General features: G+C 26.9%; 1 protein-coding gene across 3 annotated transcripts in view; it reads right to left on the bottom strand.

The window, feature by feature from the left end:
• Positions 1–1461: 1461 nt before the first annotated feature.
• Positions 1462–14207, bottom strand: part of LOC129961882 (RYamide receptor-like) — a 327448-nt gene continuing 314702 nt past the window's right edge. For all 3 annotated transcript variants that reach the window (XM_056075501.1, XM_056075500.1, XM_056075502.1), the window contains one exon: positions 1462–4067. In XM_056075501.1, coding sequence (XP_055931476.1) covers positions 3555–4067 — 513 coding nt within the window. In that variant the 3' untranslated portion in view covers positions 1462–3554. The remainder of the gene's footprint in view (positions 4068–14207) is intronic.

A 14207-nucleotide genomic window follows, 5' to 3' on the forward strand; every position in this document is an offset into this window, starting at 1 on the left:
TCTTCTCTCTTGTTTTTTTTTCTACCCTCAAGAACAACTTTATGTCAGAAAGTTTTCCATTTATGGTGAAGACTACGTGATATGTTTTATCAGAAGAAAAAAATATTTTTGTTCATGTTTGGGAATAAACTATTTAATTATCGGAGTAGTTATTGCCTTCAGGCGATTCGCTGTAAGTAAGATATTGCCATGAAAAATTCCAGAAATAATGCTGCTCGTATGTCAGTTGGAATTTTTTTTATATATATATATTTTTTATTGAATGATGATTATAGTTCTTGCTTACTTTGAGAAGATTAAATTCTTTCAAAACTGTTTACTTTTATGAAAATACAATTTGATATTATTACAGATAAATTTAAAATTTAAAAAAATCATAATAATATTCAAAGAATACAATATTTTTCTAAGGTATGTGGCTATGTTTGGAAAGATTTTTTTTTGAAAAAAGTTCGAAAATACTTATATTTTTGAGTATTTACATGAAAAAAATAAAGTCATTTCTGCTCTGGTCATCTAACAGCGTTTGCTTAAAAAGGTTTTTTATAACTATAAAATTAGCTCAATTATATGGATATTCACTAAATTTTCACTGCAGAGTTTCAATGCCATAATAAAATTTGTAAATTTTTTATTTAAAATAGAGTATATGAAATATTATAAATTCAAAAATTAAAATGATTTTCAAAGGGAAATATATAATCATATGTATTTCTAGATATAGAAAAGAGAAAAAAAAAAGAAGAAAAAAAAGAGCTGATTTTGTAATATGTAAAAAATGTAAAAAATAAATTTAGTGTTAATTTCTTCTTGCATGTGATGTAATAAATTGATATTTCTTTTCATGATTTTTCAGAACAAAAAAAAGGAATAGTTGTTTTTTAGAATATTGATTTTATAATCACCAATAGCTCAAGTATTTATACATGCCCAGATACTTTGCGTAGTATAATTAAATTTTTATAGGTGTTGAAATTGATTTTGATTTTATTGATATCAATAGTAATATAACTTTCTTTTTTGAATGCTGTATTTGTATTTGTATTTTATATTTTTACTTGCTTTTTTCTTCTTTCTCTGAATTTATAAACAAATTGCTGTTTGGCCATTATTGATATTTATAAAACATCTCAAATTCTGACTTGCAAAAAAAAAAAAAAGTTTTGGCCAGCAGTTTTTTTAAGTGTATATATATATATATATATATATATATATATATATATATATATATATATAGCACCTTGTTCTGATAGATATATTGTCGTCAATTAATTACTACACTTTACTTACTTGAACAATATTAGTTTATTAAACACTATCTAAACTACAAAACTATGGTATGAATTTGGAGCATTCACAAATGAAATATAAGTAATTTCAAATTCATGCAGATATTTCATATCACAATTATTTTATATGAAAAGTGCATGCTAAAAAAGAAAAAAAAAGGAATTACCAGTATGAAAAGTGCAATGATAAGTAATATTATTATTTTCAACGTCCAAAACAGCATGAATGAAAGAAAATATAATTAATGGCGCTGTCATGAAAGCAAATAGTATGTTCTTTCTACTGAGATGATTTTATATTTGAATTGTATAATTTTACAATATTAAAAATGCATGAATGAAATATTTAGATATTTAAGAATACACGGAAAACTTTAAAATAATAATGAAATGTGCGTCCACAATTAACGAACAATTAAATGCAAGTTGTGCTATTACATGAATTAAAACTAAAACTCTGGTTATGATTCACATAAAACACAGTTTAATATCAATCACAAGAATAAAATACATTTAGAAAGACAAATATTTTTTTTTAATTCCTTCTTCAGGAATGCAAAACATTTTAAAAATGTCTTTCCAGACATTCCTTTCGAAAATATTTTTGGGAAAAATACCTTTTCGGTTAAAAACTTTTTAAATATAAAAATAAAGCCCATCAGCTAATTTAGTAAGTTTGACATTTTATATTAAATTTAGCGCTTAAAATTATTAAATGTATAAAAAGATCAAAATGAAAAAAATGGCTTATAGTTATCCTTTTCTGAAACAAAACCTATTAAACTCTATAGCCTAGCGCTTAAGTCATCACGATTACTACATCAATATTTGTTTAAGATAAAGAATTTTGGGGATTTTAAATAACGCTTTTACTTAACTGTAAAGAAAAGTTTCGTAGTGTATTTTTCTCAAAAATAAATAATTTTTGAATATTTCTATAATGCACATTTATCAACTGTTATGATATATAAAAATTCAGTTTTCATATTAAGCAAAGTTATATTGAAAGTTTATTATTAAAACGAATGATTTTTCATGTCATCTTACATTATACCTTATGACCTTATGGTTTCGGTATTGGTGTCGGAGATTTGCAAATTCTAAATTCAAATTCTCTGACGTTCCAACGTATATGAAGGTCTGATGTGTGTTAAATTTGCCATTGAAAGTCAAATGTCATCACTTGATGCGATGAAGGAGATTGAAGAAATAGGATATCAGCTCACACCCTCTTCAACTGTTCATCTTAAAATAGTCATCGTGATGCTTCTAAACAGTGCATTAATATTATTAAGTTTTTCCATTTGATGGAGCTGGAACTATAGCTCCTGGGAAATGTAGAACCCTGTAAAAATTCATTCATTTGTTATGTGGTATCTTGTGGCTTTATACTTGCAATCAGCTTGAGTTATTACAGACTATAGGTTATTTACAAGACAATTCAGAAACAATTGGATATAACATGACTGTAATTTGAATGTTTATTTATTCATTTTTCTTATCAGATTTGACCGGTTAAAACTTGTTTTAAAAGCCTATTGGAAAGTTAAACGATTTTCCGTTATGCTTGCAGTTATGTTCTAATTATTTATCTCACTCAGTTTCAGATCATATTGTATATTTAAAATGAAGATGGTATTCTGAAAGTGAAATGTGAATCAAATATCAAAAACACAAACAGAAGTTGGTCTTGATTTAATTTTGCTATCAATATTAAATTAATTCTTTTTCAAAGCCACGTTGAAACTCATATGTGATTTTCATTATTGCATAGGAAAAAAAGATTTTAGTTTGTTTTTAATACCACTGGCATAGTTTGGAAATATTCAAAAATGGAGTAATAGCTAAAAATATCTGATTTTAAATAAAACTACACATCCATTAAACGCTTTGTATTCGTTTATATTCTTAATAATTTAATGATTACTGCTATGCAAAGAACTAGGAAATTAGTTTTGCAAATCTTTTGGATAAAACGCTTGAAATTTGCAATAGTTTTGCTATTTTATTTCAACCAGTGGTTCTAAAAGCTCGACATATTTAAAAGAAATTAAAATTAAAAATTATTTCATTTTCGACAAATTGCACTCGAGCAAGACATTATGAAATTTTTTTCTCATTTTTTTGCGTTAAAGGCATGAACTTTATCACTGTGTGATGACATTGAGAACTCTAAACCATGTTAAGCATTCCTGAAGCTAGAAATAACACACTGTGTGGGAAATAAATGCATGTGCGTTCACAAATTTTACATCAATGGTGAAATCAAACAGTAGAGTCTGTCATGTTGCTCGTCGAGAATCCATTAGGTGCTAATGACGTGTTTTCCTTCGGTTCGACACTGAGACTTACATTGCCACTTTCTGTCCTGGCACAACTTTTGTGTCCTTTCACTATGGAGCCTCGATGGCTGGAGCACTGCGAACCTCTGTGTGTTCCAGAGGAACGAATGCTGGTGTAGATGGTGTTCGTGGTGTTGTATCTGTTGAAACCGTTTCTGTTCAAAGAAGTCTTGAATCCTTTCTTACGGCCTGGTAGACACAACAATCGCACGAACACCTGTCGGAATCCATCCCTATATTTCGAGTTCATCCAGCAGTAGATAATGGGATTGTAAGCTGTGCTGCTCATGGCTAGCCAGTGACACACAAACCATACGTAGTGGATGTGGGAGAACTGCCATATAATGTCGTGCTCATCGCCTGCTACTATCAGGGCGTTCAGAGGCAGCCAGCAGAGTGTGAACACAGAGACTACGGTGATCATCATTTTTACCATCTGAAAGAAGCACATCATTCATCATTAATAAAGAGGTAACAAGATGGAATTAAAAGAAATGTAAGAGATGAACGTAAAAAAACACACACATATCACAGATCTGATAATGATGAAGATATTTTAATTAATTTATCGTCCATGCATTTTTACTGAAATTTTACTTTGTGATTTTATATCCATCGAATATTTAATTAAAGTAAATAATTTAAATTTATAATAATTTAAATACATCCAATATTTTTTAATTGAACCTAAAGCTTTTTCCTGATTACGAAGCTCAAAACAGCAGCAAAAATTATTAATGTAATAGATTTATCATTACATGGTTTTATTTTTAATTTTTCGATGACTTATTGGACAGAGAAATTATTCCATTAGCCTGAGCATCGAATGGAAAAATTTAAATTATACAACGATGAGAGAATAAGTACAATAATTTGAATGGTTCCTTGAATTCATATCGTCATTTTCTCTAATTTAAAGGCTGTTCTGAATATAAACCTTTAAATATGAATCATCTCTCATTGAACCACTAAACCAACTCCTCACTAAAGTTTGGTAGCTACTTCCGCTTCCGTACTAAAAACTTCCAAAACTGATGAATTGAAAGGAATAGTTCGCTTCGTATTCTCTACGTTCTCCGAATATAATTCCTCTGAATTTCCTTTTTTGGTATTACATCAAGAAATAAATCCTTGATTCTCGAATTTTTATTAAATTAGAGAACCAATTAATCATTAAAAGTAGGCTAAAGGATTCTAAGTTTAATTCTGAAGGAAAATATTTGCCATCACATGACAAAAATTAGAGAATCATCTGATTATTCGCCAATTTATAATAGAGAAAACATCGAAATTTTCTATCCAATTGGTTTTACTACAAATTCCATTATAGAATTGAAAATTTGCAGCAATAAATATATTTCTAAATTCAAAAATTCTTGCTTAATAAATTTTTGTATTCAGGAAAATACTTAATACATACTTTGAAATTTCAATTATTTATTTTCATTTTCATAAAGTAAAATAGAAATTAATTACACAATTGTTGAATTGAATAATAATTTTTAAAATTCTCAGATACTCTTTTTTAAAGCAAGAGAACGAGTTCTGTCTTTAAAAAATTATAAAATAGTTCCGAAATACGTATGAAGATTTTTTTTTCTAGTAATACCACATGCATTCTTAGGTAAACACTACTTTTAGTGTTCCATTGGTTTGAACTTAAAATGAACAATAAAATTTGGAAGAAATTCTAAACAAATATATAAATAAACTTAAAAAAACTAGTATTTATAAAATATTTCTTAAAATGTAATACTTTCTTGTGAAAAAGGGAAGGTTGAACAAAAAAAGAGAGAACGAGAGAGAAAAATCATAATATAATATATATGTCAAATTTTTCAAAACTAGTATTGTTTTCTTTTATATTTTTTTTTACTCTTCGGAATTCAGGAATTTATAAACTCTATAAACTGCCATGCTACATGCATATCAAAAACTGCCATGCAAGGGCACCGTACGGTTTCGAGGTTGACTCCAAGCTCTGTTCACATTATTATCGCTGGCATCTATTCTTGTGGTCATTTTCATGCTGACTGCTGTTGCCATGGATACATTCATCGTAGTGCTTCGAGATCTCGAGACTGCATCCACGCAGGGCAACCACCGGAAGACCATCTTGAACCCATGGCGATATTTCTCATTCATCCAGCAATAAATGGCGGGGTTGTAACAGGCGTGGCTCATGGCCAGCCAGTGACAGGCGAACCACAGGTAGATGATATTGGGTAAATTATAGAGCTCGGGATACTGATCTCCTACGACCATGAGCGAATTAAACGGCAACCAGCAGAGGGTGAATACGAAAACACATACTATCATCATCTTAACCATCTGTAAGAAAGATGAAAGCTGATAGGAAAGAAAAGATTGAAGGACAGCGAAAGGCAGACAGTATTACTTCAGTCACAGAAGACTTATTTTATGTTTCTGAATATATCAGGCTAGCGATAGCATATATTGTTAGAGAAAATAATGGTGAGTAAATAAATATTTTACACTTTTAAAGGAAAAGGAACTTTCATTGGGCGGTTTTTTAAGATACCTTATGTCAATATTAGTCCCAGAAAATATTTTTGATTATATATTAAATAAATTTATTATTTGATGGTATTTAAAAGAATCAAATTAGTTTTCATTCTTAGTTCATGAATATGAAGTTAATTGAAAACTAATAAATTCAAAGAAGATAAATGAATCTTATCTCTTTTTTTCACAGCTATGAGAGAAGCTGGAAACGATAAAATTATAAATTTATTAAATATTTAATTCTAAAAGCTGAAAATAAATAATTTGAGAAAATGTGATGATAACATTCATAACTGTTTCAAAAGTTTTCGAGTTTGTTCATCAAAAGTTTTCGAGTTTGAAATTAAGATCGATCTGGAGTTTTGTTGGATTTAAAATAAAATTTAAATTACATGCTTTGGTTTGAGTCAACAATTAATTTAAACAAAAACATGTCTGGAGTCCTACCAAACATCTGAACAAAATATATTTGAATTTATAAAATCGCATTGTCTAACGATTTAAATAATCAATAAATTACTTTATGCTATGAATTAGAAATTGATGCCGGGGTAAAAGAAAATAAAAGGAATCATGAACTATCGAAAATCATTGCACAAAGAATAGTATTGAAAATGTTGATTAAATGACAGATTTGCAATATATTATATCAATTTATTCATTTATTATTACAGACGGAGAGTGTTATAATAGTTACTTATGATTGAAATTATGGCAAGGTCACTATAAAACTTTAAAAATAGATTATAGATAGAAAATTAGAGCGTCTTTCTTACGAAACTAACTGCCTTTTTTAAATTGATAATACAGTTAAATATTACTTTGATTGATTCTATGGAAAAGTATATTCAGAAACATAAAACTGACTTTTAAGGCATGTAAGTACAATAAATGTAAGTACAAGAAAGTGAGTATAAAGTTAAAGTACAGTGTAAACGCACAAGCACTTAGTAAAGCACAGTGAGTATAAAGTTAAATTATATATAAGCTTAAGCAGAGAATCATTTCTTTGAAATAGCTAAAAAGGAAATGCCCGTGAGGGAAGAATTCACATATTTTTGAAAGATGAAACAATTATAACTTATATAAAATAAATAACGATTTTACATACCTTCGACTATTATTTTCGAGTTTATTTTAGATATAATAAACATAATTTAAATATACATTAAGCACATAATTTATTTGAATAGTAGACTTAAAATATTTTATTATTCCAAGCAATTAAAAAAATATTTTTAACATAGTTTTTATACTTTATCAACGAACAAGCTAATGCTATTTAAGTATTTTGCTATAAACAGTTACAAAATAATGCTATACTAAATGAAGGATAAATGAGAAATGGAAAATTGTGAATTATTTGTTGAGAATTCTCAATGACCAGATATAGAGAAGATATGGACAATTATGATGACATGTTGAGTTTGATTCGCCGTTTGACAATAATATAAAGTTTCAATGTTATAATTAGATTTTTATATATTTTTTCAAATTAATAATTGGCAAATACGTTGTATTTTTGATACTATAAATGGAACAAAAATTCCATGCATTTAAAATTGTTTAACTCAATTGGATTAATAACATTAAGGAATGATAGGATAAAAATAAAAAAAAAACGAATTGAAATATTTTGTATTTGTATTTTTGATACTATAAATGGAACAAAAATTCCATGCATTTAAAATTGTTTAACTCAATTGGATTAATAACATTAAGGAATGATAGGATAAAAATTTAAAAAAAACCGAATTGAAATATTTTTAAACACTATTCTTTACTGAAGGTCAGAAAAAAAGATCATGAAAAAGTGTATACAGTTACGAATTTCTTACAAAATATATTTTATCCCTATTACAATAAGAATTAATATTATAAACATAAAGGTTCAAAATGAAAAATAAAAAAAGACATATCGCGTTTTAATTTCAGAAAAAGAGAAAACGAGATTGATAGAAAGATTCGATCTGCCAAAAAAAGTTTTGTGAATAATACGCACAAGCCTAATTTAAGTTTCCGATTTTGGTCAATCAGAGATTATAGGGAAAAAATGATGAATCCATCTTCCTATCATAATTAATTATTTTTCCCCAGATAATTATGTTACCATTAGAAGAGAAAATTATAATACTTTTGATTTGAAAACAATAGTAATTTACTATCATTACTAGTTATATTATTATTTAAAAATCTCTTTTCAAGATTAAAATTATTAATTTTTAACTAACTTCCTGTTTTAGAAAAATAATTTAGAAACTGATTTTTGAAAGGGAGACATTTAAATTGCTAGGTTATATATTATGTATAAGATGTTAAGGTACAGTTTACATATGTTCTGTAAAATACAGATTCCTCAGCAATAAATGGGAACGTCACAGGTATGCCGGGTATCATTTTCATGTAGTGTATAATGTAGTGTAAAATTATGTTGCACGGTACTATATAATACCTTTTCAAAAAAACTTTGCTATAGAAAAACATTTGCGTATTTCTATAAGTTGATGTGGAGCATTAAATTGTAAATTTTAAAATCATATGTGTTACTATACAATTGCTATTACTATTATTAAGAAATTTAACTCTTTGCGATCGTTGCCGCCTTAATGACAGTATTTTCATATCGTTGAAAAATTGGCATATTAAAAAATTCGTGTTTAAAATTGAAGAAATTAATAGTACATTTTCCAAAAATCTATTGCATGGCTTACTTCTTAAATTGTGGACATAAATGTTATGTTAAATTCACTTCTACGAAAACATGAAAAACCGCTACTGTGGCGGCATTGATCGCAAAGGGCTGATTTATAAAATAATTTATATGTAATACGCAATGGAAAATGAGAAAGGAAAGAAACTATTTTATGTTACATTAATCTTTTGGGTAAAATCTTCTGTTACTAAAGATAATTTATTAATTTTCGTCTATCAATGATAATTTGAATTAAAATATCGTTATTTTTCATTTGGAAGCTTGATTTTAATTAAGTATAGAGCTTATTACATTTAAGTAATTAATATAGGCGAAATAATATATTCGATAGAAAGTTTTTGTAGCATAAGTAAACAAGCAATAAAAAATTAAGAAAATGCTTTTTCTCTTCAGAATATCAAAGCTGTACAAATTGTATTTTTATATTGCAATAATTAAATAAGTCTTTAATTAAATAAGAATTCTTCATTTGGTATATATATATATATATATATATATATATATATATATATATATATGTAGCATATAAATATAATAAAAAGCTACTGTAGTTATTATCATAACATGTAGCATAATTGAAACGAATGTTTTTTAAAACCTATAATTTTTCTTTTTGTTTTCTTATTACTTATTAACTAAAAACACAAACTTTCTTTTTATTTTTTCAAACTACCATAGCGAACAGATATTTTTATTTACAAAAAGGTCATTTAGAGGGCCCTTAATTATGCTAACGACTGAAGATATAGAATGAAACAAGAAAAATGAATGAATTCAAACAAAATATAGTTTTTATTCAAATAATACTTTGTTTCATTTTACATTGTTAAATATTAAATATAGTATATACCCTACTCTGATGAAATGCTAAAACAGGCAGTCGGAAATTTATTAAAATTTCATTTTTTTATAATTCGATGCAGACAATTCAATATATTCTATTTGAACATTCTGAAGAACAAATCCTGAAGTAAATGAGACTGAATGAGTAAATGAAGTTGAAGAATTTGAAACTAGAACAACCAGTGAAATCAAATTTCACCAAAAAAAAAACTATTTTTTTTTAAATTTTGCCCAATGCCAAAGAAACAAAAGAAAAAGAAATACAGTTATTGTAAAGATCTTATTTGTTGAAATTATCACTGAAATGCTGCAATGAAAAATTGTTAATATTTTGAATTCATTATGTTGCCAAATTTTTAACAAAGTTCTTGATATCTAGATCCTGAAATGAATATTGCTACGAAAACTATAAAATTAAAATCAATGTGCTTTCTATTCAACGAAGAAAATATAAAAACTATACTTAGGGGGCAAATTTTTAATTAATTAGTGATTAAGATCATTAAGGCTACTGTCATATAACTTTAAAAAGTTATGAATTGTCTGTTTGAAGTCTGCACGTTTTCCTAATAAGAAAGCCGCCATTTGCGATGCGCTCGCAGCAGTAATAGGATAGTTACGATTATCTAGATGCCGACCTAGAAATATATTTATAAATAGTATATAACAGAGAATTGTATAATTCAACCTTTATACTTAGTATGTATTTATAAAAAAATTCTACCATTCCCTGCACCTTTAATTCTATTTCCTTTCCTCTTTAATCTGCGCTGCGACAACTTCGTTTGGCGATCACTCAATGCCATCCCTATTAGCACAAAATGCCCTATAACATTGTTTCAATATCTTCATGACCTTGGGCGGCATTCAGAATATCGAATAACATCGTGGATATCGTATAACATCTTGTGCTATAGGGATTCAAACCTGATAATTAATAATTAATTGATTAAGATAATTAATTAAGAAAGAAAGTTAAAGTAGTTTCCGGATACGTGTCTTGCCGCATTATAAAACTGCTAATTAATTTTATAGTCTTCAATGCGTTGCTACCATAGTCCACTACACAATGTAATTTGAATTGGGTACTTTTCAGATAAAGTGAATACATTAATGAGTGGACAGAGCGTTCATTACGATTTCTAATGATAATGACTCGCCCACCGAATCAATGAATATTATTAAAAGCGATGAGTCATATGTGTAGTTTCCAGTCCAAGCCTAGAACATAACAACCAGATGCTGAATTTAATATAAATTATTTCGAGTGATCAGTTATTTTCTGCAGCGATTAAATATTTATAGAATATTTAACATCCATTCAGAATATTTTTTCAGCTGTTAAATATTTCTGAATGAACTTTCTTAGAAAGGAAATGCTTGTAATGGAAGCGATTTAAAGGAAGTAACATTTAGAATGGGTGGAAAGGGTTTATTTAATAAGTTCATTTACCCTGTTAGTTTGTAGTTAAATTAATTTTTATGATGAAAGAAAAATGTAGGAATAAAATTTCTTACTGAATAAATTAGTATCACAATTTATCTTTTAAAATTTTTTACTATAATTTATCTTTTACATTTTTTAATTAAATGATAATTAATTTAAGCATTTAATAATTTTAAACCGAAATGATTCATTATGTTGAAGAGAATTTGCAATTCCTAAAGGAATTGAAATGCATCTAATTTTGTGATTTGCTTACCTTGCAACAACTGTTGAATTTGATTTAAAATTAATTGTGGTAAAATATTAATAGCATTCTTTCGTCTTAAAGCACATCGTAAGATACTCTGTAGTTCTGTAGAAAGCTAATAAAATGCATATATATTGATACCCCCCCATAAAAACTGCTGTTGAATTTTTTTAAAAATTGATAAACACTGAATTTTTAATTTTCGCTACCATATTTTACTTCAAGTTATTACAGTCACTAATTATTCTATAAATTTATGCCGGAACTGTGTAAAAAAAGTATTAAGATCTATTTAAAAATTATGCTTATTAATTTTCAGAGAGGGATACTTTTTGCTTTGCATAAATGCATTTTAATATGCTAATATGCCTCCTTTAGATAAAATGGAAGAAATTTTATGATGTGCTTTCAAAAAATTTCAATATTAAAATTTCAAAATAATGTTATTTTTGCTTTGCATAAATGCATTTTAATATGCTAATATGCCTCCTTTAGATAAAATGGAAGAAATTTTATGATGTGCTTTCAAAAAATTTCAATATTAAAATTTCAAAATAATGTTATTAAAACAAAAATAAATGCTCTTTTCTAATGTTCTAATTATTCTCTTATGGTTTTTTTTTATCACTGAACAAGAGATAGTAGATTGCATTATGCAATGTTTGTCTTCAAAAGAGAAACATCTGCAAAATAGACCCCACCACTGGGATATCTTAAGAAGAGAGGTTGACACAAAGAATTATATATAAGTGAGGTAAATGAACTCCACGAGAATCATCATAATTATCCTTTGTTAATCAAGAAATAAAACGATTAAACTAATCCAAGTGGACTAATGTATTAAAACTCATCATAACCAAATAAGTGGGGTAAGCAATAACCAAAATGAAAAAAAAATATATAGCACATTAACAGAGGCATATCTGAATCGTCTCATATAAAATCTCAAATCTCAATTTTTAAATAAGAATAGTTCAGTACAGGCCATTTGACAAGAGCTGCTTGGCAGCAACATTTTTGACTAAGATTCATATATTTTTCTTAAACATCCATTGGTGTTCATCTGTATTTTTTAATAGCAATGCACTTTATAAATATGATTGATGTGGATGAAAGGAATAAAATACATCAAATAAAGAGTAATTAAATCTTTTTTTTTACTAAATTAATTTCATTTTTAAATAAAGTGTTTTTTTACTAAATTCATTTCATTATTAAAAACACATTGCAGAATCCATATAATAGTGAACGAAGTTAGCATTAACAACATCTAACATCATTCTCAATGGACTATAATAGAGCAACACATAAAATACTGAAAGACTAAAACAAATGTTTAATTCATGTTCGGTAAAAAACAAAAGGGAAAAGAATAAACATGAAATCTAAGAGTCTGGGATAAAGATTTAGCAGGGAAAGCATAAGTTCGCAAGCAATGCATGGAATCCAAAGAGGACTTTCTTGCGTGATTTGACGTTTTTCTCCCGACTTAAGCTTTTACGTGGCAACAAAGGCAGCAAAATGCTTTTAGACAGAGAAAGTTTCTTTTTTTATTAGTCGCTTTGAAACTCAAAATGGCAAGGAATTGATCAAGATGGACTTTTTAGAAGACAGCTTAGGACAGTTCAATACATCAAAATGATAAACATGAAGTCTGGAGATTTCAAATTTATACTAGAAGCTAAGTGATTTTTTTAAAGCTTTTAATGCTCATAGGAAGCTTAAAATTTGGGATAAATTATATTTTCTTTAAAATGTAACAGAGAATGATGAAACTGTTTTTAGATTTTTGTGACCTTTAACTTAATGTTTTGCTGACACATAATTCATTTTATTCATTATGAAAAGTGAGAGAGGAAGGAATACGATATATCTAATAAAATTTTCACTGTATTTAAATTTTCTATGAAAGATAATTTTATGCTTTCTGTTATTTCTAAAGTATAATGTTTTTGAAAACAAATGGACGCTTAATGCTTAAGTTTTTGAACTAAGGTTGTAGAAATTTTGAATAGATTAATACATATTGCTAAAAATAATATCTACAAAAAAGATTGATAGAAATAATGTCATTTTAGTCAAGAAATGATCAATTTTGGTTCAAATTTTGAGATAGATTGAAGATAAATTTCTCAAAATTAAACATAAAATGCTTTCCGATAATTTAATAATTTTAGTAATATTTTAACAATATTTATAATTACTGTGCTTCATCAGAAGATTTTCAAAAACTAATAAAGGAATTGGAAATATGCACGAGTGCGCGCACACACACACGCACGCACAAAAGTTATCGTTTTATAGATAACTGATTAGCATATAAATTAATTAACATTTAATGCCTTTTATAAAAGCTTAAAAGATAAATGAAATACGTATTAAATATTTACATAAAGTAATTTTGAGCTAAATATTTACATTTTTTTTTTTTAAGATTAGAGATTAATATTAAGATTTATTTTCGAAATTAGAATTTCAATCATTGTATTTCCAAAGATAAAAATGTCTTCACCATCGTTTTTAGTTCCTGTTATAGCTATAAAAATCAGTAAAAGTTTGAGTTTAAAAGATTTAAATGCTCATTAAATATTTTATTCTAATTTGTTGGAGAATTTAACATTTGCTTACAAAACTATAATAATTCATTATAATTATTCACTGATTTTATTTAAATATTTTCTTAAAATCATTATGAAATACTGTCGGTATAAACAATACTAAGGAATAGACTTTAAAATATTTCAACACATGAATTATATGGTGGATTTAATTTTTATGTATTGCCATTATATTTAAAGAA

The sequence above is a fragment of the Argiope bruennichi genome, chromosome 2 (assembly GCF_947563725.1).
Source record: "Argiope bruennichi chromosome 2, qqArgBrue1.1, whole genome shotgun sequence".
NCBI classification, from domain to species: Eukaryota; Metazoa; Arthropoda; class Arachnida; order Araneae; family Araneidae; genus Argiope; species Argiope bruennichi.